The 24,519-nt window shown below is 51.4% G+C and overlaps 1 protein-coding gene, 1 long non-coding RNA gene and 2 other non-coding genes across 4 annotated transcripts; 1 reads left to right on the top strand and 3 right to left on the bottom strand.

Annotated features, from left to right (window-relative positions):
- Nucleotides 1-10,421: 10,421 nt before the first annotated feature.
- Nucleotides 10,422-16,638, top strand: DIPK1B (divergent protein kinase domain 1B). Its single transcript, XM_062591052.1, has 5 exons — nucleotides 10,422-10,498; nucleotides 12,283-12,417; nucleotides 13,480-13,587; nucleotides 14,249-14,425; nucleotides 15,409-16,638. Exons 1-5 carry the CDS (start codon nucleotides 10,436-10,438, stop codon nucleotides 16,219-16,221), a joined length of 1,296 nt encoding a protein of 431 aa, XP_062447036.1. The 5' UTR covers nucleotides 10,422-10,435; the 3' UTR covers nucleotides 16,222-16,638.
- Nucleotides 16,639-18,304: 1,666 nt separating this feature from the next.
- Nucleotides 18,305-24,093, bottom strand: LOC134148674 (uncharacterized). Its single transcript, XR_009960255.1, has 7 exons — nucleotides 23,940-24,093; nucleotides 23,215-23,260; nucleotides 22,082-22,190; nucleotides 21,864-21,914; nucleotides 21,178-21,232; nucleotides 19,896-19,942; nucleotides 18,305-19,299 (listed from the first exon to the last, which is right to left on the bottom strand). It is a non-coding gene; the product is annotated as an uncharacterized LOC134148674 (long non-coding RNA).
- LOC134148843 (small nucleolar RNA SNORA17) lies at nucleotides 21,692-21,825 on the bottom strand. Its single transcript, XR_009960284.1, has one exon. It is a non-coding gene; the product is annotated as a small nucleolar RNA SNORA17 (small nucleolar RNA).
- LOC134148842 (small nucleolar RNA SNORA17) lies at nucleotides 22,424-22,559 on the bottom strand. Its single transcript, XR_009960283.1, has one exon. It is a non-coding gene; the product is annotated as a small nucleolar RNA SNORA17 (small nucleolar RNA).
- Nucleotides 24,094-24,519: the final 426 nt, after the last annotated feature.

Raw genomic sequence — 24,519 nt, 5'->3', positions numbered from 1 at the left:
CAAAGAATTAGAAGCCCAGGATTGCTAAACTGCTCTGGCAGTGGGGTTCTAGATGTGCAGCCTTTAGTGCTCACTAGCAAAAGAGAGAGCCTGAGAGAGTTTAGGGAGGGAACAAGCAATTAAGAAAAAAAAAAGAAAAAGTATATTATACAACTCAGAGCCTTCCTTTCCTGTAACCTTTACCCACCTACAGATAACTGTTAGGAAAGTAAATCCTTTATCTGCTAGGATGCTACAGCCATCTGTGCTTTTATAGTCCCTTTCATTAAGGAACCCAAGCGCTTTGCACAGTTCTTGCAACATGCTCCACCACAGCCTCTGGCACCTCTTAGAAACACCCCTGCAGCATTACTTTCTGCCTGTACCTGCCTCTTCTACCCACAGTGCCCATGCCTTGCAAACAAGGATCATTTGATCTACTTAGTTCCTACTCTGCTGCCTCTATCACCAGCTATCCCAGAAGAGCTATCACCATTTTCCTACTGATCACAACATCCTTCCACCAGCCCGTCTGGTCCTAAGACACCTAAAAATATTTTTCAGTTGTTCTTCCTAAAGCTCTGGTTCTGCATACTGGTTTCTCTGAGCTTATCTCATCTCTACCTTGAAAAACAGCCAAATTATTTAAATTCACATAAGGTGCAAGGCTGATTTGGGGAGATACTTATGTATGTGACTGACAACATACAAGCAGTCCCATTAAGCTCCATAGCTCTGCTCACATGACAATCAGTAAGCCTGGAGATCGGTATTTGCAGGATCGATGCACCATTAGTCAAGGATTACTGCTGGGGCTTACACTCCACCCTTTCCCCCAACACTTTTTCATTTTTTCCTTCTAGTAAATTATGCCAGGAACAGGAGCTAGCAAAAAAGTTAGGCTACAAGATCTTTCTGTTGCATTTGCATACTGTAAATTTCCCTGGGCTTCATGTTCTGCAAGATTTCACAACATCCACACCAGATGAGGTTCTGCATAAAATGAGAACACACCAAGCACTAGACACAATCTCGGAAACAGAATCTCATCTGGCTGCAACATTCAAGTTTACCCTGGCCCAAGGCTGTAAAACCGGATAATTTTTTCCCCCTAATTGCAATAGGATTTGGCTTTTTCCCAGTCGTCATGTGTAAATATAGGAAATCAAATCGACCATTTCTAATGGATTTTGTGCAGGTGGAAGGGACTGGGTGGTTTACCTGGAGACTGATGGACTAATCAAGAAAAGCAAAGCCATTAGCCAAAGGCTTTTCCTGATGACAGCTGGGACTGAGGGGTTTGCTCTGTCTCTCATGTCAGACACCCACAGGAGCCATGAGACAGCAACAGTATGACTTGCCACCCATCTGGACCAGATTCAGATGATGGAGCTGAACAAGCCTCCAGGCAGTTCTCCCAAAATGATGGAAAAGGGAAATAAACAAGGGAAAGGAACTGCCTAGTTCCTGTACAAACCTGGCAGTGGCCCTGGACTTTCTGCCCAGTTATGGCTCATCACAGCAGCTGGGAATACTCTGTCCAAAGGGGAATGAAACCGAGTGTTTGGGACCGTGTCATGTGCTTACCGTTAGCATGCACCTCTGCGTGCGTGTATGCTGCGTGTTCTGCTTCTGAGGTGCAGCCACTCTCCTGCTCTCTCTGATCCCTTTGCTGTGGACAGGTAGCTGTAATTACAGCAGAGACGAGGGCCTGGTTTCCCAAGACGGCTGTAACAATTACCACTGTGCAATGGGCTGCGAGAGCTGGAGCAGTGGGTGACTAGGGCTGTGGGAACTGGAGTGAGATGTGTACCAGAGAGAGAAGAAGCTGATCTCCATTGGGATCTCCGTCCCCTCCTCCAAAAGGGCTTTTCCCTTACTCTGAGGCATGACTTTGTACCTGCTTGGTGCAGGCCCAGTTAGTAGCAGCGTGGCTCTCTCCATCGCTCTCTCTGATCTTTAGGCAGCGAGTGGCATGCTGTGCAGGGCTATCTTGGGCTCTCAGACCTGCTGGCATGGTGCCTCAGGGTGTGTCGGCTCTGAGGGGAGGCCTAGCCCTCCCCAGCAATAGGAAATGGGTTCAGGGTCCCCTTCCCCTTCCCTCATCGTTTACCTGATGAGTCACTTGCTCCTTGTTTAGAGTTGATCCTGCAAAGATACTAAAGGGCCTTTGCCCTGAATCTACAAGTCATTTAAACATCTACTCAGCTTCCAAGTCAAGGGGGTTATTCCTCAAGCTAAACTTAACCCATGTGGGAGCCTGTGGCACCATCCACAGCCTGAGCTTGCCCTGGGGACTGTGGTTGCTCTGCTGTAACATCACACACCTCTTGCAGCCCCCAGCATCTCCAAGGACTGCAGCTCTCCTCCCCATTTCATCCAGCTTGTGCTAGGCCTTGCAGCCACTCCTGGAGAGTGTTCTCCTCAGAAGTGCTCCCTGGACAGCCCAGTGAGTGGTGGGCATTGGACACCTCACAGGTGCTCCTGGCCAGGAGAACACGAGGTGGCCAGTACCACGGCCGCTCTTTGCGTTCACCTTTGAAAATCATCCTGTCCTCCTCCTGCTCCTGGGTAGCTCCAGCTGCATTTCTCTAGCCCCCTTATCTAGCTCTCCAAGGGAAAATGAGCATCAGCACCTGCACAGACGCTTGCTAGGCTGCACACAGGAGCTGCTTAAGAAGAAGAATGGTTATTACCGCAGCAGAGCAATGGAAATGTACAGACACCGTGCGGCAGGGGAGGGACAGAGGTGAGGAGGAACGGCCCAGCCAGAGGCACTTTGAACACAAAGACCGTTTCTCTTGCGAATAACTCTTGTCTTGCCACAGGAATGATCCTAGACCAGGAGCGCCCTGGGCTGAGCAGTGGGGTAGGATACGAGCTCAATCACAGAGGTGGCTTGCTGGGCTAGCTGCCAGGCTTCATTGCACACCACCAGGGAATGACTGGATTTAGCAGAAGCATGATATGAAATTAGTACCCAGCACTTTGGACAGGAGGTCTCAGAAGAGCTCAGCTTCTGGTAATCAGCCAGAGACACGGTGAGCATTGTCAGTCCACAGCTAGAAAAGTGAGCCCTTTCTAAAAATATGGCCGGAGAAGTTGTAACAAAGCCAATTGCTGCTGAGAGACCTTGGAAATGCCAACTCTTCTTTAGGTACCTATGTGGAAAAAGAGGGACTAGGAGACCTTGGGTGCTTGCCAGGAGGCTGGGCTACCTAAGATCAGGCTCTCCCTCCCCCCCCCCCCCCCCCGCAACATGGGACCCCTCTCATTGCACCACCTGCTCGGAGCTGTCAGGGTGGTGCAACAGGCTTAGAACCTTCTCCAAGTGCTAGAGTCCAGGACAAGGTGAATTCTTTTCCTGGCAGGCCTCCCTGGCTGTTGGAAATGAAACATATGCACCTCAGTGGGCTAAAGCCCTCATGGGGAGTATGTCTCCATGAAACAAACAGCTTCTGTCTCTCAATTTCTCCCATTATTGATTAATTCCTTTTAATGATTCCAGCTAAGAAAAATCTTATAGTTGCTGCCTGTCAGGAAAGATCAATGGAACTGCATTAGCAGGAGATATAGAGGCAAGCTGTCCCAGGTGAGTCCTCTGCAAAAGCCATCTCTGGGAGCAGCACCACCATCTGCTCAATCAATAGTTCATCATGACCTCTCACTCTCACTTGCTTTTCCTCCTCTTGAGCTAGCTGGGCTGCAAAGTCTGCTCCAAGCTTTCACAAGGACTAGATTATAACTATCCATCCCAATTGATCTGATACGTAAAGAATAAAGGGGCCTCTTAGGCCAGCTGACTGCACTGGGAAAACTCCAGCAGTGGCACAGGTAGGGTCAGCCCCTCATTAACTCCTGGATGCTTGGGACCCCACTCACATGACACATGAAACCTGTACCACAGCATCAGAGAGATTCAGTTACTTACAATAAATCCAAACTGACTTGTCCCCAGAGATTTCCCAGTTGGCTGCCTGCACTGCTGAGGCCTTTTCACTGCTGTTACAAGTCCATTATTCTCAGTAACACTGGGAATCAAATCCAGCTGCAGGTCTGAAAGAGGGGTGTTCGATGCTGAAACTCTGCTTTGGTTGATGGGAGATCAGCTCCGAGGCACCCGAGGAGCTGGGACATGAGGGACCATCTGGGACAGGGCTAAAGCCAGGATTCAGGAGGCTATGGTACAGACAGAGATGGAAATCTCCAGTCCAGACTCAAGGTGGTCTGAGAACCTGCTCAAGTCTGCAGTCCTGAGCGTGTTCAGAAAGCCAGGAGATACCAACATCCTTGAGGAGTTTGCCCCAGCCATTGGCCATGAGCCTACCCATGCTGCAGATGCTGCAGCTCAGCTGACACATCAGAGCTGCTTGAGATGTGCCAGCCATGGCCTGTGCACTGTGACCATTCAAGCACCATTTTTGTGATACCTCCTTGCTTCTCCTATTTCTCTTTCTCTAGAGATTGTGGTGCTTGGACCTCATGTGTGGGGAGAAGGGAGGAAACCCTCTGCTGCTTCCTCAATGTCTGTGACTGTCTGCAAAGGCGGAGGGTGGCTGGGAGAGGCAGGTGTCCAGAGCCTGGTGATGAGTGGTGAGATGTTTGTGCTGTCTTCTGAGACAGTCAGGCTGGCCATGGGCAGAGGAGGTGAAGGAGGTCTCCTTTGCTCTGGCAGCCACTGCCTGCTTGAAAATCCTTGCCCTTTTGTGCACCAAGCCTCCGAACTGGAGCCTTTGTCCTGCAGATACATTAAGTTAATAAATAAAGTGCACTTGGAAGATGAAGACTGACTTTTATAAACCCGAGAAACATGTGCTTTTTCTCCTGGCATAGCACCACTTGGAGGTGCTGCAGCTTAGGCAGGCTCAGAGCCAGGGCTTGGTATAAAATTCCTTGTCTACCCCTGTTGGCAGGAGCTGTTGGTGCAGCTTCATTGTAGCGATGCCATGGGTTAGTGTTGCCAGCCAGGAGAGCTCAAGTCCTGTTAACTGGTCACCATGCTGAGCACCTCCCTGACCCCAGGAGGCTGCATGGTGTCCACAAATGACACTTCCAATGTGAGCGTGTCTGTGGCATGCTGCATTGCCATAGGCTCTGGTTTGCCCCACAGAGGTGGGTGCTCTTCCTACCTGGAGCAACCATGGAGCAGACACAGGCAACTGGGACAAGCCAGCATGGGTGCTAGAACAGCTGAGCATCCCAATGGGTTAGTCTGTGCACTTCTGTGCACATCAACGCTCCCTGTGTCTTCTGCTCTGTGTGTGTCACCGTGGGTGATGTTCTTAGCTGAGTACCTTGGGAGCAAGTTCTGTCCTGGCTCTTGCAGGAACAAGAGTGCTCTGGCTTGTGGCCTCCATCTTCAGAGGAGACTCGGAGCCCAGGTGGTGGGATGGAGGCTGGCAGGGGCTGTCTGCAGGCACCGAGAAGGGAGGAATTGTTTCTCCTAGTGCAAGCCATGACGATGAATAACTCCCTAACCAGCTAAGCCCATTCGGGGATGTGCTTGCCCAGCCCCTGGCTCCATGCTCCTTTGCAAGCTCATTTTTCTCCTCGGCTTGGGAGAGCCTGTGCTTGGCACATGACAGAAATCCATAATGAGAGCAGCTCCCCTTCGGAGCGCCAGGCTGGCACAGCCGCCCGCAGCGTCTGCCGCGAAGGGCAGAAACGCTGGACGGAAACCAGAGAGGGAAACTGTGCTGGCCTCAGCTGCTCAGAGGCTTCACCCCAGGACAGGGGATTGGCATGGCCGCGGGAGCGGACGAGGCCCTGCACACCGGCTGGAGGCTCTGTGTCGCAGGCCTGCCATTCCAGAAAGATAACGTGCTCGGTCTGGGGTCTTGGGGTGGGGGACAGCTTTATCTGCCTGCTCTAAACACAGCTCCAGTGCCCAACTTTTTGAAACCCCCTCATTCTGCAGCGCTCAGTGGCAATTTGCAGGGATTCAGAGAGGAAGTGAAGGGGGCGAGCGCAGGACAGATTGGAGGGAAGATTGTGCTGGGGGTGGCAGGGCTGTCAAGCCAGCAACACAAGCGCTGATTAACATTGCTAATTATAACTGCTGCGCTCAGCCGCATCGGGCCCGCCAGGCAGGCAGCGGCAGCTGATGGCATTGTGCAGAGCCAGCTGTGACTGCGATGCCGGAAGTGCGGATGATCAGCCTCAAATCCTTACAGGCTGCACGGAAAAGAGTATTAGAGCCCAGATCTGTCATCTCCCAGTCTGTGCCAGGGCCCTGGGAATGCCGGGCCCCTGGCGGGAGGGGGAAACCGCAAAAAGCGGTCTGGTCTGGGAGCTGAGCCTGGGTCTGGTGCTGGGGCACTGCTGCGAGAGGCGACCTCCATCCCCTCGGCGGCTCGGGGGCTCCCTGGCCTGCCAGGGCTAGCGAGGCACAGCGAGACCCCGGGGGATCCCTACCAGGTGGCTCTGCCCCCTTTGCGCTCCGCGGAGGGTGGCTTCACCCCTTCTGCTTGCAGGCAGTGGGGGGATGGATTCGCCACCCCGCAGAAGGGTCCTCGTTGGCACCAGCAGGGCTTCGACAAGAGTCCTGTGCACTGATTTGGTCACTTGTGTAGGCCAGTGTAAAGCAACTCTAGGCTCATATTGCCTCCTGCTGTAATCACGTGCAAAAACGGAGATATGCACATGCCTGATAACCAAAATGTGCACCGCATGCACAAAGAGCTGCAAAACCCCAGAGCGGGAGAATGCCCTGGAGAAGATGCAGCAAGGTGGTAATGGACTGGTGAGTCTAGACAGTGCTTCCCCAACCCAACAAATAAAGGGGACTGGGGGACTGATCCGACTGGGGAATTTGGATTCCCTGAACCCATTGGCCGGTCTGAGTCACTCGCCTGAAAAAAACATGCTCTAGTTGCCGCAAGCTTGCCTAGAATCTGTGGTTTTGTAAATCATTGCATGCCTAGATGTTAACCCTGTCTCAGTATTACTGGATACCTGGGTTTATTGCTGTTTTGACTGGAATCCTGATAACATTTGCTTGCCTTTATTATTATTCTGTAACTTCACAGTAAACTAATTAGCCTTAAACTGCTGCTCTCAGGGTCCGCCATCATATTCCTAGCCTATATCACAACCAGACCTTCCACACAAGCAGGCCTGGGTGGCCCCAAGTCCGGCGGCCCCAAGCCCCAGCCCTTGGCCAGCCCCAGCTCCGTGACCCTTGTTGCGCCACCCCCATAGCCAGGATCTGAAGGGTCTCACCCACCTCCCTCCAAAGCTGCAGCTGGGGGACACTGTCTGCGATGGCATCTCACCGTGAGCCGCTGGCTGGGCTATCAGGCACTGCTCATGTCCCTACCTAGAGGAAGGCACAGGGCATCCACCGTGGCATGGGATGGAGGGGTGGATGGAGGTCTTCATCCTTGAGGAAGGGCTGCTCCATACTTGGGTAGCCCAAGTTAGCACAGCCTTGCAAGATAATTTATTCAGTCACAAATGACATTATTATATACTACAGTAAATATTGTGGGCAAGCTAGAGACTGTTATCTCAGTATAGCTGCAGAAGATCTTTGGATTTCAGTAGCTCCGTGCCACCCAGTATGCATCTGTGGGCACCCATTTCCTTGGGGACACCTGGGTGCACCAGTGCCTGTCGATCCCCTGCGAGTGCCTGTGTCCCACCGGCATGAAACCGTTCCCAGGGACAAGTGCAGAGAGCCTCCGCACGGCTGGAGAGTGATCACAGGCGAGCATGCTCCAGGGAGCTGATTTATCAGAGATTATCAGGGCTTTTGTGGACTAAGTGACCCAGGAGAAACTTAAACCTGTTAAACCTGTGAGCAAAGATTCCCACCACGGAGAAGATAAAAAGCTACTGGCAGCAAGGATGCTGCGGGTCCATGGGTGGTGGCCTTCCCTCACCTCCGTGCCACACGGAGCCTCTCCGGAGGCAGTGCCAAGGGGATTTTTGGAAGGGGAGAAGCAGCAAAGGACACGTCTCCAGTGCCAGGTCCACTGTGTGCCCAGGAGATAGACGGGAGAGAGGCGCCACGGGGAGAGAGCCTGCTGCCGCCGCTCATTGAATATAAGATATAATCACACCTGCAGAATTCTTACTATTCTTTTGATTGGTTTAATTAATCATTCAGTGATAACCGCTCATTAAGCATTCAACAATCAATACTAATCACTTAATTACTTGGCGTATTACAGCTCGGGAAGGCCTGCTCATTCCTAATTAGATTCTCCGGCCAATCCACCCTTGGATATTACAGAGCCCCGTGGCGCAGATCACGGCATTTCGAACCTCTCTGAGCTTTCGCCTCCCCGGGTCATTCCTCATCCCTTCCCCAAGGCCGCCAGGTCTCCAGGGAGAGGGGCGAGTGACCTCGCCGGGGCCGCCGGCAGCGCCGCTGCCGGAGCGCAGCTCGCCGCTTACTCGCGTTGGGAGGGCTCCGGAGGCAGAGTCGGGCTGGGCAGGCGGAGGCAAGCGGCAGTCGCCGCTGAGCCTCCGGAGGCGGCACCGAGGCTGAGGAGAGGGCTGTGATGGTGCGAAGGAAACGCAGAGGATAAAAGAGGTATTTCCCCATAAGTGCGATGGAAAGCAGCACACGGCAGCAGCGCGGCCCCCCCCCGGACCCTCTTTCCCACCTACGCTCAGCATTTCCACCCAGGCACCCCGCAGTGCACCTGCTTGTCCCCGACATCTTCCAAAACCAACCGAAACCCTCATCCGAAAACAAAACAAAACAAAAAAAAAAAACAAAAAAGAAAAAACCAACAAACCACATCAGGGCTCTCCCTCTCACTAGGGTAATTAAAACTAAAAATAAGGCATGTAAACTCTGGAGAATCACCAGCAGAACACAAAACACTGCACAAACGAGAGCTGCAGACGGCTTAGCCGACTGGTAACGCGGCCCCGTGACCGAAACAACACTGTTCACGGCGGCTCCCTGTTCAGCCCCGAATGTGGAGGTCCCGGCGCTGAGCTGGGTTTGGCATGGCACGATAGCACGAGATATCTTTTTGCTGTCACAAGAAGGCAACAAACAAGCCGCAGGATTTGGGGCGCTCTGGCTTTTGGTGCGATGATAATTACGCATCGCCCCTGCCAAGATCATAGACCAGCAAAGGTTTTTGCTAGTTAGTCCCTGGGCATGGCAGCGACTGGGAACCTCTCGGTACAAAAGGCAAAGCAACCAGCTTGTTTGCAAGGTCATTTTGTGCCAAATCCAAATGGGAATGAGCAATTTAAACCGTGAACAAGGAGTAAATAGATCATTTGAAGTGCTAATAATAGCAAGCAAGGAATTATCTTAAAAACAGCCTTATGAGCGACCTTCCCAGGGCATTTCCCACCGTGACGTTGGTGCCATCTCTTTTTCCCCTTGCTCTGCCTCGTCTGTGTGTGCCGTAAACTCCCCGGCCCAGGGACCATCGCTGTGGGCCCGTTTGCTCGGTGCCGAGCACAAAGCAGTCCCTGTCTCGCCTCGAGGTCTCCTTGCCCAAACGCAATGCAAACCGCAAGGGCAGAAACTGCTGCTGCTCGGCTGTAAGATCCGGAAAAGAGAGAAAGAGAAATGACGGATCTCAGCTCGAGGACGCCGGCGCTGCGCGCACACGCATGGGTTGCCTGGTGGTGGTGGTAGTGGTGGTGGGGCTCTTGCCGGTTAAACCCTGAAACAGCTCCGGGTAAACCGGCAGGATCAGCCCCTCCGTGAGCCCCTCTCCTCCGGGCTCACCAGCGGAGATCCCCGGCAATGCCCCTGCCCCCCGTCCCTCCGCCGCGGGGCCAGCCCTCGGGTAACCCGTCTGGGCACAACAGTGGTGCTGGGGCCCAGCTCCCGTGGGGCTGGGGCACCCACGTGGGGTGGGACCCCCGCGTGCAACTCCCGGGCAGCGGGGCGATCTCCGGGTGGGCAGGCATCCCGCTGGGCATCCCCGGGTGGCGTTGGGTCCCGGGTGGGACCGGGCGGCGGGGGGAGCTGGTGAGTGTGGTAGGATCCTCAGTGGGATGCTGGGACCCCCAGGCAGTGGGGTGAGCGTGCAGGTGGGGCGGGATCCTGGCACAGATCCCCGAGCGGTGGGAACTCTGTGCAGCGGGACGAGCTGCGGGTGGGATGCGATCCCGGGAGAGGAGGGATCCTAGGTGGGATCCCCGGGTGGGGGGGAGGGAGGGGGGGCAATGGGCGGGATGCGATGATCCCGGGATCCCGGGAGAGGAGGGATCGCGGGGGGAGCGGGGCCGGGCGGGGGCGGCACCGCGGTCGTGCCCCCCCCCCCCCCCCCCCGCCGCGGTGCCGCCGCTGGCAGCGCCGCTCCCGCCTCCCCCCGACTGCGGCTGTGCTGCGTGCGCCGCGCCGAGCCCGGCCCCGCCGCGCCGAGCCGCGCCGCGCCGAGCCGAGCCGAGCCGCGCCGGGGGCGAGCCGGGGGCCGCGGCCATGCGCCCCGGCGCCTGAGGCCGGCGGCGGCGGCGGCGGGGCGCCCGCAGCATGCGGAGGCTCCGGCGCCTGGCGCACCTGGTGCTCTTCTGCCCCTTCTCCTCGGGCCTGCAGGTAGGGGCGGGCGGCGGCCGGGGCCCGGCGGGGGCGGTGCGCGGTGCCCCGGGGATGCCCGAGCCGCTGCGGCAGTGCGGCAGCAGCGGGGATCCCGCGGCCGCTCCCGCTTCGCTTCTCCGTTTCCTCCCTTGGCTGGCGCTGGCGGAGGCGGCAGGGCCGGGCGACCCTTTCCTGGTGCAGACGGCACCGGGTTCCCGCCGTGCCGCGGGGAAGCTGCTGGGGAGCTGCGAGCGCCGGGCCGGGGGGCCGGCCTGGGCCTTTCCTCTGCAGCAGAGGGGTGAGAAATCCCGACTCTCGCCAAGCCCCCCGGGGCCACGGGAGGTCTCCCTGGAAAGGCCTGCTGCACCAGGCGCGGGGCACGGAGGAGCGGCTAATGTGGGGAGGGGGTTTCTGGGCACAGGGGGAGACAGGGGACCTGGGGCACAGAGGGAGGACGGAGGCAGAAGCTGGGGAAGCTCCAGGCAGGGTTCTCGGCCGGGCGATGCTTCGCTGCACGCGGCCGGAGCGCTGCACGCGGGACTCGGCGCTGCAGCAACTGCTCAGCTCCGCGGGCCGGGCCGGCGTCCCCGCTGGGGCCGAGCTGAGACCCTGCTCCCGCTCCGGGCAGACGGGCCCTTGGCAGCTGAGCCGCTGCAGCAGGCTGGCTGCTTGCAAGCAAACCTTGGAAAAGAGGCCTGAGGAGCGGGCGCGCGGGCTGGCAGGCGCGCGCTGACGCACGGCGCGAATCGCCGCGGAGCCGCGGGACGGCGGGGAGGCAGCGGGGCCTGGCCCGGAGGGCACGGGGGAGCTGGTTTGCATTGGAGCGAGCGTGGGCTGGGAGCCGGATCCCTGTCGCACAGGGATTGCCTGCGCGGATACGCGGCAGCGAGGTGATAGTCACGCCAAAGCGCCTCGTGCAGCGGGCAGAGAGAGAAGAGTTGCTAGAAGAAAAGCAGCGTTTAAGCACCATAAAGTCACTTTTGCTTCTCCTGGGTTATCCCTAGAACTAAACATGTCAAGCCTGATGAGCGAGAAAGGAGCCAAGAGCAATGCTGGCGCCAGGGCGGGAAGGGCCCGGCGCATCGACGGGGAGGCGTGGCAGGCCAAGGCCGGCCGTCGCGGGCCGATTCACACCTCGGCATTTCCAGTTAACGTGCAAAGCGTCGCGGGCTTGACTCAAACGCGAACGCTTTCACGTTCGGCTGCCGACTAGCCGGGAAACCCGTTCATTCGGGCCGGCGATTCGGCTGCGGAAGGCGCTGGGGGCGGCTGGGGGCTGCAGGGCTGAGCTCATTCGCGGGGGCTGCGAGCGCCCCCAAACCGAGCTGGGGCTGGGGACCGCGATGCTTTTCCTCCCCGAGCCCAGCGCCGGCAAAGCGAGCAGGGCCTGGTGGCCGCGGGAGAAACGCCGCCGCGCTGCAAAGCGCCGCCCGTCGCGCCGCTGCCTCCGCCGGGTCCAGCACTTCGGCCGGCTCCTCCGGGCCCAGCGCGGTAATCCCCCTGCTTTTAGGGAATTTTAAGTGACCTACTTGCAGCAGGAGTCGCATAAGAGCCTGGTGAATATATATATATATATATATATAAAGGCTGAAATTTTTGGCAGTGCTCAAATCGGTTTGTAGAGGGGAAAAAGGAAAAAAAAAAAAAAAAAAGGAAAATCATGCTGAGCAAAACCACCACGAAGCACGGTGCGAAGGGGACACGGCTGGAGAGAAAGGGGCCCTTCCCTGCGGAGGGTCCCGCGCGCGCGCAGCAGCTCACATGGAGCCCCGGTCCTCACTGCCCTTTCCCTTCTCTTGCAGGGCCGCCTCCCCGGCATCAAAGTGAAATACCTACTGGTGCTGTGGCTGGGCGTCTTCGTGGGCAGCTGGGTGGCCTATGTGCACTACGCGTCCTACTCCGAGCTCTGCCGGGGCCACGTGTGCCGCGCCGTCATCGTGAGTGCCGGCGGGTGCCCGGGCAGCCGCGGGCTTCGCTCCCTCCCTCGCCGGCCGCTCGGCTTTTTGCAAAAGCGCCGCAGGAAGTTTGGGGGAGTCGCCCACGGGTGGACTCTGTCCTAGAGAACCTCAAAATCCTCAGAGCAAAATAACATTTTGGGCGTTTGCAGACGGCGCTCTCGCCTCCAAACGGCCTGTGTTGCCTTGCGATCGGATGTGCCTGTTTTATTAAAAGGTGTTTCTCTCTGCTACGAGAGGCTCACACAAAACCAAGGGAAACAGGCTCAGCAGGGGTGCAGTGACACTGATGAGAAACAAAGTGCTGTCAAATAGATAAAGTAAAAATCGAGAAACAAGGGGAACGTGTGAGTTTGTGTGATCACCCACTGGTTGCCATCTTAACTGCTAATTTCTGACACTGGTAACAAATAATTCAGGCAAAGATACTTCCAAAAGTCATCAGTCTCCCTTGAGTAGGCTGCAAGATGCTTTTTAAGTGCACCTGGAACTAGGCGGTGTTTATTGACTCGTTAGCTGTCCCCAGGCCCGCGCTGCTTCCCAGGGGCCGAGCAGCTCATGTGCCAGTAAGTGCTGCTGCGTTTTCGAGTTCAGCACAGCTCTGCGGCACAACGGGCAGCGCCGCTGCCTTCGCAGTCCCGCTCCGTTGTTGGGAGACCTGTCACCGTTGCTCCAACTTAGGCCCGGGAAGGAAGAGCCTTTACCCAGGGCGGCCGGGCTCACTGCCCACGTAGGGGCCGGGCAGCTGCAGCTCACAACCTGCACCGCAACCTCTCGGCTGTGCTGGTCGCGTCGAGCGAGCGAGCGAGCGCGCACGCGTGGCTGTCGAAGCGCTGGCTCCAGCCTGGCAGCAGGGAAAGGCGGACGAGGAGCTTGGAGCCCAGCAGCCTGGGGGAGCTGGCAGGCGCGACGGGGGCCCGCTTGCGCCCAGCCTCTGGGGTGCATCCGGGGCTCAAAAACCGCAGGGCTGAGGCTGTGCGTCTTGGCTCGTCCTCTCTCATCCTGCACCACCATGAGTTCCTCCCTCTGCTTTCCTCTCCCCAGTGTGACCAGTACAAGAAAGGAATCATTTCTGGCTCGACATGCAAAGACCTGTGCGAGGAGCACACCCTCCGCTTCCAGCGCTGCCTCTCCTCCTCTCCCACGCAGCAGGTGGGTCACCCCGCTGGCCCCGGGGCAAAACCATCTCTCCCCCTCTACAGCAATCAACTAGCTACAGGAGATGGGTGAAATCGCCAAAAAAACGGTGCCTGACAAGCTCTGCCTACTCCCATTTCTGTTCTTCATCCCATATCACCCAGGTCTTTTGCCTGGAAGAGGTGGAGCGGGCTCTTCCCAAAGCCCTCCTGGGCTGCTGCTTGCCCGGAGCTGCAGTGCTGCCCGGCTTGTGCAGCCGGGCTCCCAGAGCCGGCACAGCAGGTAACAGGGAGACACCTCGGGGCATCACCCAGTCCCTCTGCAAACCAGCTCCCGGGCTGGATGACGCCCCAGCTCACACGTGGCCTCCTGGAGCACGGCACACACGTTCCCCAGCCCCTTGGCCATCAGCTGGCCAGGCAGAAGGGCCATGACTAGGTTCTGAAGCTATGGTGCCCCTTTCTCCCCTTCTTCTGCCTACCACATGGGAGGGAAGCTCGCGGCCCATCCCTTTGCTGAAGCTGCCCCACAGGCAGAAGTCTCCACGGCTGCAGGCCCTGTGTCTTGGGGCCAGAAACCTCCCGGGTTCTGTTCCTGTCAAGAGCCCATAATAGCAAATGCAGAGGAGAGGTTTGTTTTTGCCCTGTCTTTACCATTTCCCTCTCCTTTGCTCTAGGTTTACAGTGGGCTCTGGAAGGAGAGAGAGGTGATCATCAAATGCGGTATTGAAGAGGCCCTAAAGGCAGACAGCAACCCGGACTCTGTGCCCAGGAGGGATGTGGTTCTCTTTGACAAACCGACACGAGGGACGTCGATGGATGAGTTCAAAGAAATGCTCCTGAATTTCCTAAAGGTCAGTGTGGCAAATCCCTCCAGGAGCCTTTAAGGCCTGGAATGCTGCTTACTAGTAGTAAAGAGCCTAACCTAAGCCCATCTTCCCTTCCATTTAAATAAGAGAAGTCTCTGATCAGAGCTGGGTAGATGTAGGATATGACTCCGTATGAAACTTCATTCTTGCACAGGAACGCTGATTTGCAAGGTCATCAGTAGCCCTGGAAGCTGCTGTCCTGTGGCTGAGTGACATCCGTGCACAGCAAAGCTTATTCACAGGACCACGGGAGGCCCTTGCGGTGACAGTCCTGTTCAAGAGCAATTGCAAGTTACTCCTTGTACAAAACGCGTTCAGGACTCCAAAGGCCGCAGCGGCGCGTTGTCGTGCAGGTGACACGAGGAACTAGAGGGTGGCAGAAATAAGGTTTCTCCCCCTCGACAGGGCTGAGGGCAGGATAAACCCGCTATTATAAGAGCGGTGATCTTTCAAGAGGCCGGAGCACGCGTGGTAGCGCAGGAGCCCAGGCTCCCGCGCAGCCGTCGGCACGGCCTGCTGGGGCCGCGTCACGGGCGAGCGGTGGTCTCGCACCTCCAAGTTCCTGAACTACAGCTGAGACCTTTCCTGAGCGGTGTTATGTACTGTCTGCCCTTAGCACAGGGTTTATATCACAGCGATAACGTGTAAATGAGAGGCTCTGAGCAGAGCCAAATTCAGCCCCATCTCATGCCAGCTTTAACTGCCAGGATAGGCCCTGTCCAGCTGCGCTCTGAAGGTTTTTTTTAATTTCCCCATCTGAGTTTAGAGCAGCCCCTAGTCTGCTACAATTATGCTGGAGCAAAACCCATGCACTGTAACGTAACACACAATTTGCTTTACCACTGCGGCTGTTCTGTCTTTCTCCAAGCCAAGCACTCAATTCTTTGCTTCCCCAATTCATTTTCACAATATTGAGCCTGAACACAAAAGCTTAAAGGGTCTGATGCCATTTCTTATTCTGTTTGCAGTCCAACCTAGGAGATCAGACTTCTCTTGCAGCCTTGGTGAGCCAGATCATCACCATGGCAGACGTGAACAGAGATGGGAAAGTATCTTTAGCAGAGGCTAAATCCATCTGGGCACTACTTCAGCTCAACGAATTTCTTCTCATGCTCTCTTTGCATGAGAAAGAACACACTTCCAAACTCCTCGGGCACTGTGGAGACCTCTACATCACAGAGAAGATCCCCCACAACTCCCTCTATGGAGCAGATGTCCCCTACTTCCTCCAGTCACTACTACCTTCAGTCATCCACCAATTCATCCACCAGTGGTTTGCACCAGCATGGCCCAGGCGGGCAAAAGTTGCCATCGGCCTTCTGGAGTTTGTGGAGGAGATATTCCACGGGACATATGGGAACTTCTACATCTGCGAAACCAGCTTTAAGAACGTGGGCTACAATGACAAATATGACTTCAAGATGGTCAATCTGAGGAAGGTGGCAACAGAGATGACAATCAGAGGTTTCCTCAAGGGACGTCACTGTGAGCAGAACGTGGACTGCACCTATGGGAAGGACTGTATGGCGACTTGTGACAAACTCATGAAGCAGTGCAAAAGTGATATGGTGCAGCCAAACCTGGCTAAAGTCTGTGGGCTGCTGCAGGACTACTTGCTGTACGGAGCACCACCTGATTTGAAAGAGGAGCTGCAGAAGCAGCTCCGAACTTGTATGACCCTCAGTGGCTTGGCTAGCCAGATGGAAGTGCATCACTCCCTTGTGTTGAACAACCTCAAGACTTTGCTTTGGAAGAAGATTTCGAACACCAAATATTCCTAATGGGAGAAGCGCAGTCCCAGAGTTTAGAATCTAAAGTCCTTGGGTAAAGTCCAGCCAAGGGTCAAAGGTCTGTATCTCCATCCTCTCCTCTCCAGGAAAACACCCTACTCCGGGAGTTCAGCATAGTTGCAGCCCCTTTTCCTTCATGAAAAGCAGAACATCTCGACTTACACCACCCGGCAGAATCATTGAAACAGCGCTTTCGGTCTGCAAGTGCGTGCTGCAGAGCAGGAGTACCAAGAGCCTGGCTGAACAGGCTTGGGGGAAGATGACGACACAGGAAGAGATAAGGAACCAGAGCCCAGATGGATGCATAGAACTGTTTCTTGATTAACAGGAAAGCAGTACAGAAAGATGAGAATGAATCACTCATACTGTACTTGTCACATCTTGTTTTGATGAACATCTCTTATGTAAATAAATAGCTTTTTTTGTGAATCATGCCAGTACATCAATGGCAAAACAGCAGCCTTTTAAATACCAGCTTTCTTGTAATCTAAAAGAGCAGGTAGATTACTCCGCCCAAGAGTACTTACTTAAAAGTGTCCAAGTCATTCCCCATAAGATCCAGCTGTAATTTGGGAAGCAAATAAGCTGACTTTTCCACACAAGAGAATCCTGGCAGTTGTTTCATTCCCTGTTAAGTGCCTGACCCCACGGCAGTTTAAAGGCAGCTCCCCACCCAGCTGCTTCTGCATGTAGTGTGGAACTGTCTGCCAGACACTGTAAGCTATTCCAGTTCACGTGTCAGGTCTGAAAGCGTAAGGCAAGGAACAGCTACAGGAAAGCTAAGGGCTATAACAGAAACAATTCTGCTGACAGGTTACCATATATGCTCCATGTTAACTTTGCACAATGCTCAATCAGCCATTCAGGGATAAGACAACCTCTTAATTTAATTCTCTTAAAATTAAGCTATGCTTTCACTGCAGAGGTTAAAGATTAATACCAGAACAATCCACTGCTTCTCTCACTATTAAAGTAAGTTTCCAGGCAACCTTTCAACAGATACCGAGACATTTTGTCCTTTGGCTGTATAAATATTAGCAGGTCTCCAACTATAGTCCATTTCCTTTAAATGTTCAATTCCTCAACCTTTTAAAGCAGTGGGTAGACAGGAAGAGTTTAGCTAAACTACCATGAGCTTGCTGTCTGTTCCCAGCACAACTGTAGTCCTGCTGATGGACCATATGCCAGTGCTCTTGCCAATTGCTTAGCGAAGTGGAGCATATATCTGACATACAACCACTGGGGGAGGGCTGGGGGGAAAAGTCTGGCAGGATACATAGCCTCTGAAGGCAATCTTAAATGTCACGGCTGCAAACTTATGAGCCCTTTGGAGGAGAGATATCAATATTCCCTCCTATTAGATCTATAGGATCATCATTACCTCTCACAGTTATTTATAGAAGAAATGCTTTAGTGTCAACAGTGCTCTAAATCTAGCACAGAACCACTGCAGCTTGCTGTCCACAGAGAAGTCAGCTTTCCAACATAACTCCTGTAAAGTTGAGCATCCTTAGGGTGACCATCTGAATCACCTTTAATTCCATATTAATACTGCAAAGGAAGAGCCAGCGAAGACTCCACCTCCGGGTGCCGGACTGATGCATGCAGCTGTCAGTTCCTGTGCCAGCTTGTAAAGGGATTGTTGGGCGAAGGGGGAGGGCAAACACTGAAATTTTTAATGATACATGTAGCTACCATAGCTTTTATTCTATTGTCCTCTATTTCCATGACAACTAGCTCTGCTGGCAAATTAACTTTCTTCTGCTGTTAGAAAAAGGAACTTAAGCATGCAAAACCTTCCATTCAGATTTTCCATAAAGTTATTTTTGGTCCTCTGATCTGTGTTTGAAATTTTACTGTGGACTTTTCCCAGATAAATGACATTCCCTCTACCTTTAATTTCCTCCAGTACTCTCCCACCACAAAAGCAATATGATTAAATAAAGCAGCAGGTAAGCAGCCAGAAAGATGCAGGAAAAACAAACATTTCTTGTTTATCCACATAATCCTGAACACCAGAATCTCTTTAAGCATCTAGATGAAAACATGAAATTCAGTGGGAGGGACAATGTAATAAAGAGAACTAGTTAAGACAGCTTTATTCAAATAAAGACATTTTTGACAAAAATCCATCACATCTCCCTCCATGTCATTAACTGAACACCCTAATAGCAGCACTGGACTGACACTCCAAGAATCACACTTGTGACTCACACATCCTGGCTTTGCATTTGGAAAACAAAACTGAGTTTTGTCCCTCACTAATAAAAAGCAGTGTTTCTGAACACATATTTATAGTTTACAAGCTACCCTACAATATGGGAGGGAAGTGAGTAAAACTAAAGCTATTTTATACTCTTCATGTCTTCTCCAGATTTCCCACATTAGAGGCAGAAAAAGAGGAAGAGTCACAACACCAGAAGACCGACAACCTGATCTTCAAAGTAGCTGTTGCTTTAAAAGGTTATCAGATTTCATAGGCATTAGAAAGAGTGAGGTAAGAAGCAGTACTTCGATCTTTCACTGCTCAAGGCAAAATGACAAACAGTTCCCATACACACTAAGGAAAGTCCTAAATTCCAGAAAGGTTAAAAATGATATTACTTGGGATGCTACAAAAATACAAGCACAATCATTTCAAACTTACTGTAGTTGTATCATTATTTCACTTTTGTTTTTCAAAACCCCTTCTTAGCCATGTGGAGAAAACACCTAGTGACATAGAAGTACTCTAGAATCTGGCTGTGAAAACAGTGTATGGAGCTGAGATTACCGGGAGAAGCGAAGATTACAACTTTTAAGGCATATTCAGCAGGAGCACAGCAAAAATAGAAACTTGGAGCAGAACAGCTATAATTTTTTAAACTGACATTTCACTACACAGGTTGCAGCAAATATTCTGAATCACAAGCAACATCACAGGCACTTTCACTGGCTGTAGTGTTGGAGTTTATTTGAACCCACGTATGAGAAAAGATGAAGCTTCAGGAATCTTCAAATGCAGACACTACTAAACATTTCTTTTGCTGCAGCCAGGTTTGCTGGAAATTCTAAAACTCACAGCATGATCTGCAAATAAAAGCCCAAGGATGTTAGAAAATAACTTCAATAGCCAGCAATCTTCTCCAATTCCAAAGCACTTAAATTTCCTAAGCTGTGCTACAGACAAACCTTTGCAACACTTATTTCTAAGGTGCATTCAAATTCTTTCATTGTACTCCTGTTTTCATGTACAGATTTCCTTGGAATTCACAGATTAAAATAAGCAGTGATATAAAGCTTCTAAAGAACTTTAGTAAGAAACAAAGAGGTTAGGGCTTTTGTGGCCTTATCCCCCCCAAAAAACCCTCAACGCACAATCTGAAATAGATACTAGATTAATATGAAATATGCAGATACATAAACCAAAATGTATCAGAGCCTCAACCTGAAAACATCCCTCCTAAAGTAGAGGTTTGTAAGCAAAAAAGATTAAATATTGAATTTTAAGCTCTTCTCAGTTACAAATTTAAGATGTCACCAGTAGCAAGTATTTAGTTTTGTAAAGTCTCTTTAAGTAGTCAGTGGGACAAAGCGTGTCAGCCCAAGGACCTGCCCCCTAACACTAACTATTTTGGTAACACATAGGGTTTAAGTAGGTTTCCAAGAAATGACATAATACCTACCTTCAACCCTTGAAGCAAGTTCCAGAAGAATTCATTCTCAAATGTAACTGTAAGAAGGAAAAAGATCTGTTTTTTCCCCTTCCCAAAAGCAAGCATGATTTTAAAGACAGTTCAGAAGATTCACTCTGATTTACAATCATGTATTCATACATACATTTACCAAATTGTTGACTACACCTTCTGGTCAAACTTAGCACTATTGGAAGTCAAGATGTTGTTGATAAATAGTAGCTAAATTTTAGAAGCAGGGTACTATTTCCTTCGTATGCTAAATCCACACCCAACTGCTTCTACCCCACTCCAGTACTTTCAAAACAACAAACTTAGGCATCCATTTCCCCTGCCTCCTCCACACTCAGGTGGAATTCTTGGTATCGACATAATGTTAATCCCTGCAAAATTAAAGAGGCATGTTATCCTGATTCCACAGACCAAACAGGCAAACAAGGATGTCTTGCAGGTCACAAAGGACAGTAAAAATAGAATTAAAGAGTTCAAGAATAGAACTATCACTTCTATTTGTCCTTGCACAAAAGGAAAAGACCTTCTCCAGATGGAGTTAAAATTGGCATCCTTATAACTGCCTTTCAAAGGAAATTTGCTCCATCTTCCGCTGATTCTCTTCAGAAAGAGGCGTGCATGGAAATCACGTTAAGCTACTAAGGCCTGGGCGCTTGCAAGTTTCAGGCACAGGAAGCCCCTTCATTTCTGCCCCCTTTATGACATTAACAGTCACAACAGCAGAAAATCTGAGGACTTGGGACTATTACAATAAAGAATACTGAAATTTGCCATATCTCCATAATGGTATCAGATGCAGTATGCAAGAAGCTTGAATTAGCAATCTCTCTGTTGCGGCAGGATCTTAACTGCAAGATCATCCCTCTATATCTTGAGTCAAAACATGTTGCTTGCTTAGAGGCTTTCTCATCTATGGTACCTAACAAGTAAGTCTGAGACAAGCTCTTATGGTTTCCACCCCTCTTCCTCTGCAGTTTGCAACAGGAAAGAAAAAAAAATCTGAAATTCATACTTGCAAAATTGTTTTACACCACATCTATGTTACACCTAGACTGATATTTGAAAGCAAGAGTTGGGAAGTAAGCATGGAGCAAGACTGAGTTCAACACAAGTTTAACAAACAGCTTTATGGAGAAAGTACTGCTCTGTATGCACATTAAACTGTTAAGATGTTAGTAAAGCACAAAAGTTTCAACATCAACTCCAGCCAAAGCCACAATGCACATGCCTTGTATCATATAGGTTCAAAAACCTCCCTCACCTTTGCTCTGTGAAAACGTCTTCTTGGACATCTGCCTTCAGACTTTTTCTTTAATCTAAAAACCACAGATACGAAAAGGAATTAAAAGCAAGGAAAATGGATGTCAGACAGAATTTAAAAGGATTCTTCAAAGATTTAAGGAAGCAGTAGCTGACTTCAAATTCAGATTCAGCTGTATATTCTTTTCTGAAAGAATGGGGCAGGGAAGAGCATGGACTTCAAAACCACAAGGTAAAAACATGGTGCAGTGCTATATTCCCATGGAAGAATCCTGAGTAGAGGAAGACATGAAGAAAGCTATAATTTTCAAGCATGCTGCTCAGTATATGGAGTGAACAAGACTGCTGATGTTTGATGGCAGAACACTCAGTTTTATCTCTTGACCTTCATTAAAGGAATAAAAGTCCTCCACACTGAAGGATAAGGCTAGTTTCTGTACCCTACCTCTCCAGAGCTGTGAATCCCTCATCTTTCATGATTTAATATTAAAAGAAAAAAGGTAAAGCGAGAAGCAATTGTCAGGCTGTGGATCATCCCTGAGTACTCACAGGTTTCAGAGCACTAGCAAAGACATAGCCTTTTCCTCTTTGCCACCTAATGACACAAATGTGACACAGCAGCCACATTTGCAACACGAGCTGGGGCATGGAGTTAATCAACACAAACTTGCATGAACTACTGCTCACCTCAGGTCTTTGAGAAAACCTCCTGGGTCTGCCATGTTTACATGCCTCTCTCTGAAAAAGAAGAGTGATAAATACATAGAGCATTTATATTACCTATTTAGACACACTTCAAAAGCCTGATAACATGGCTATTATTTCACTGCTGACAGAAGCTTGAGAAAGCCAGCCCAAGAGGCAAGCTAAAGAAATATAAGCAGACAGAGAAAGCATATGTTTACCTTTCATAGAGAAGCCAGGGCAGTAGGCATGCAACTCCCAGCATCTGCTCCCAGTGATGTCACCAACTTGCCACATAGCTTTAGATCACTTTAACTCACATTCTTCCATCTGCAATACAAGTACAATTCTACATACTAGCTGTGCCTACAGTTTAAGATTAAATATTAAGAAAGCCCTGTAACCTTTCTACTACACATTTGCTACAGTACATATAGGACAGCATTCATTTCTACTGCGTACAGATCTTGCACTTAGAATAGTCAAAAAAAAGGAAAGAAAAAAAAGAACAGGAGAGTTTAGTTTCTCAAGAACCACCTAATAAAACCTGTCTATTTATAAACAATGTCAGGCTATTAATCACTCTGAATGCTCACAGGTTTCAGAACAAACGAGCGTAGAACATAGCCTGTTTCTCTCTGCCACCTAATGACACAAAGATGCCACAGCAGCCACCTCTGCAACGCCTGTAGGGGCAGGAACCAATTCAATATAATCTATATATATTCACATATTATCCATAAAGTAGAAGATGCATGAAAATTTTACTGAGCATTACAAAGCATCAACAAACAAAAAGCATTTCATTACATTTATATGGGTTTGAAATAAAAAAAAAAGTGAGTTTCAAATAATCTCTTACACTAGGCACACGCAAGACATTTCTGTTGCTTATCCTCTTCCAAAACTGGCTACAGAGTCCAAGATTAGGCCAGATGGGTCATTAGCTCCCATTAGACATTAATGAATCTGACATACGAAGTAGCCAGTTTGAACTACTTCACTCAGCAAGCACAACTCCATACTCCCATGTACTTATAAAATCTGATTCTTAAGCAAGTCGATCACTCTCCTTATGCTTACTGAAGCAACAACTTTAAGTCATTCTGCTGTGTACAAAACCCAGTAAGACTGAAAACATGATCTTTACAGATACCTCTAAGTTCATGACTATGTCACCTATTCAGTAAAGTAGTATGATAAATAATATTTGGTGTATCTGTAGATAAAACATGTAATGCAGCACTTGAGAGTTGATAAGATCTCTGTACTTATTTTCCTGAATCATTAGGATTTTTTTTTTTTAAAAGCGTCAGACTTTGATAAGGTTTGTGTTACATTCAAATCCACTTACCTTGATTTGCCAAGACGGAAAATCTTCACTTCAACTTGTGCACCTTCTGTTAGGCAAAAACATAAAAGAGAAAGCAGAAAGAATGTGTTTACTAACAAATGCTTAGCTGATTACTTGATCTTTTTGAACTGCATCACTTAACATTTCAGAAAAGCAGAAGACTAAAGCAGTTTTTAAAAGTTCATCTGCTAAATAGATTCAGTTTAACCACTCAATTCTTTAAGAAGTATTTCCCTCAAAATCCAAAACGGTGGCAGCCTGGAACTTTCTATGCTCCTTCACTAGAGGCATATTCCCTTGCCTTATGTACATCAATTCTAAAGCCTGCTTACGTTTCAGTTTCTAATATGCCTGACAAGGGGGGGGAGAGTGGAATGCACATCCTGAACTTACACAGCCTACCAATCGGGGGAAAAAAAAAAAGTGTAACAGCCAGAAAACTTTTAAAAGAAAGGAAGCGAGTAACTGTTACAACATAACCGATCAGTGAAAAGGACTAGAGACAGCTACACATTAATTCTGATGAAGTTTAAATTGTACAATGAGGAGCCAGCCACTAGAATCCAAACAACAAGTAAGTTAGGGAGAAGGCTCAGCAAAACCGAGAGCTTTCACACAGAACTTAAGGCCAAAATTCAGAAACATCATCGTGGAGCTCAGCCACCCTTAACACCCCCCCCCCCCGTCCCGCGCGGCCCGGCCAGCGCCCGCAGCTCCGTCCGGACCTTCCTCCTCCTCCTCCTCCTCTCCAGGCGCGGGAGGTGCGCTCGGCTGCAGCCACGTCCCCCAGCTGCGGCCGGAGCCCGTCCCGCAGCGGCATGATGCGGGAAGAGGCACCCGAGGAGCCGCCGCCGCCGCGCCCGCTCCCGCCGCGCCTCCCGCCGAAAGGGCGAGGCGGCTCCCGCCTTCCGCTTATATAGGCCGGCTGGACGGCAGGGCGGAGGGGACAACTAGCGCTGCGCGTTCGCTTCCCGGCAGCGCCCTCTGCTGGCCCGGAGGGCGGGGAGCAGCCTAGGCGGGGGGGGGGGGGGGGGGGCGGGGGTGCGGACGCGGCCCGGGAGAGGGGACGTGGAAACGGGCAGGGAGAAGGGAACAGGGATGCTGACACGGCCATGGGGGGAGACCGCGGAGCAGGACACGGCCATGGGAAGGAGCCAGGAACAGAGACATGGCCACAGGGAGCAGGCGGGGCCAGGCACGCAGCCATGGAGGGGCCCGGGGCCCGGAACACGGAAAGGGAACTAGGCCAAAGGGGCAGGGACCCATGGCCAAGAGCTCTTCCGAGGCTGGGCCCGACCCCCAGTG

This window comes from Rhea pennata, chromosome 18 (assembly GCF_028389875.1).
Source record: "Rhea pennata isolate bPtePen1 chromosome 18, bPtePen1.pri, whole genome shotgun sequence".
NCBI lineage: Eukaryota > Metazoa > Chordata > Aves > Rheiformes > Rheidae > Rhea > Rhea pennata.
Note: the sequence above shows the minus strand (reverse complement) of the source record. Positions and strands in the feature narration are given on the sequence as shown.

Coding starts and splice junctions, on each gene's coding strand:
- DIPK1B (XM_062591052.1), top strand. CDS start 10,436: ATGCGGAGGCTCCGGCGCCTGGCGCACCTGGTGCTCTTCTGCCCCTTC. Junction 10,499..12,282: donor CCTTCTCCTCGGGCCTGCAG/GTAGGGGCGGGC, acceptor CTTCTCTTGCAG/GGCCGCCTCCCCGGCATCAA. Junction 12,418..13,479: donor ACGTGTGCCGCGCCGTCATC/GTGAGTGCCGGC, acceptor TCCTCTCCCCAG/TGTGACCAGTACAAGAAAGG.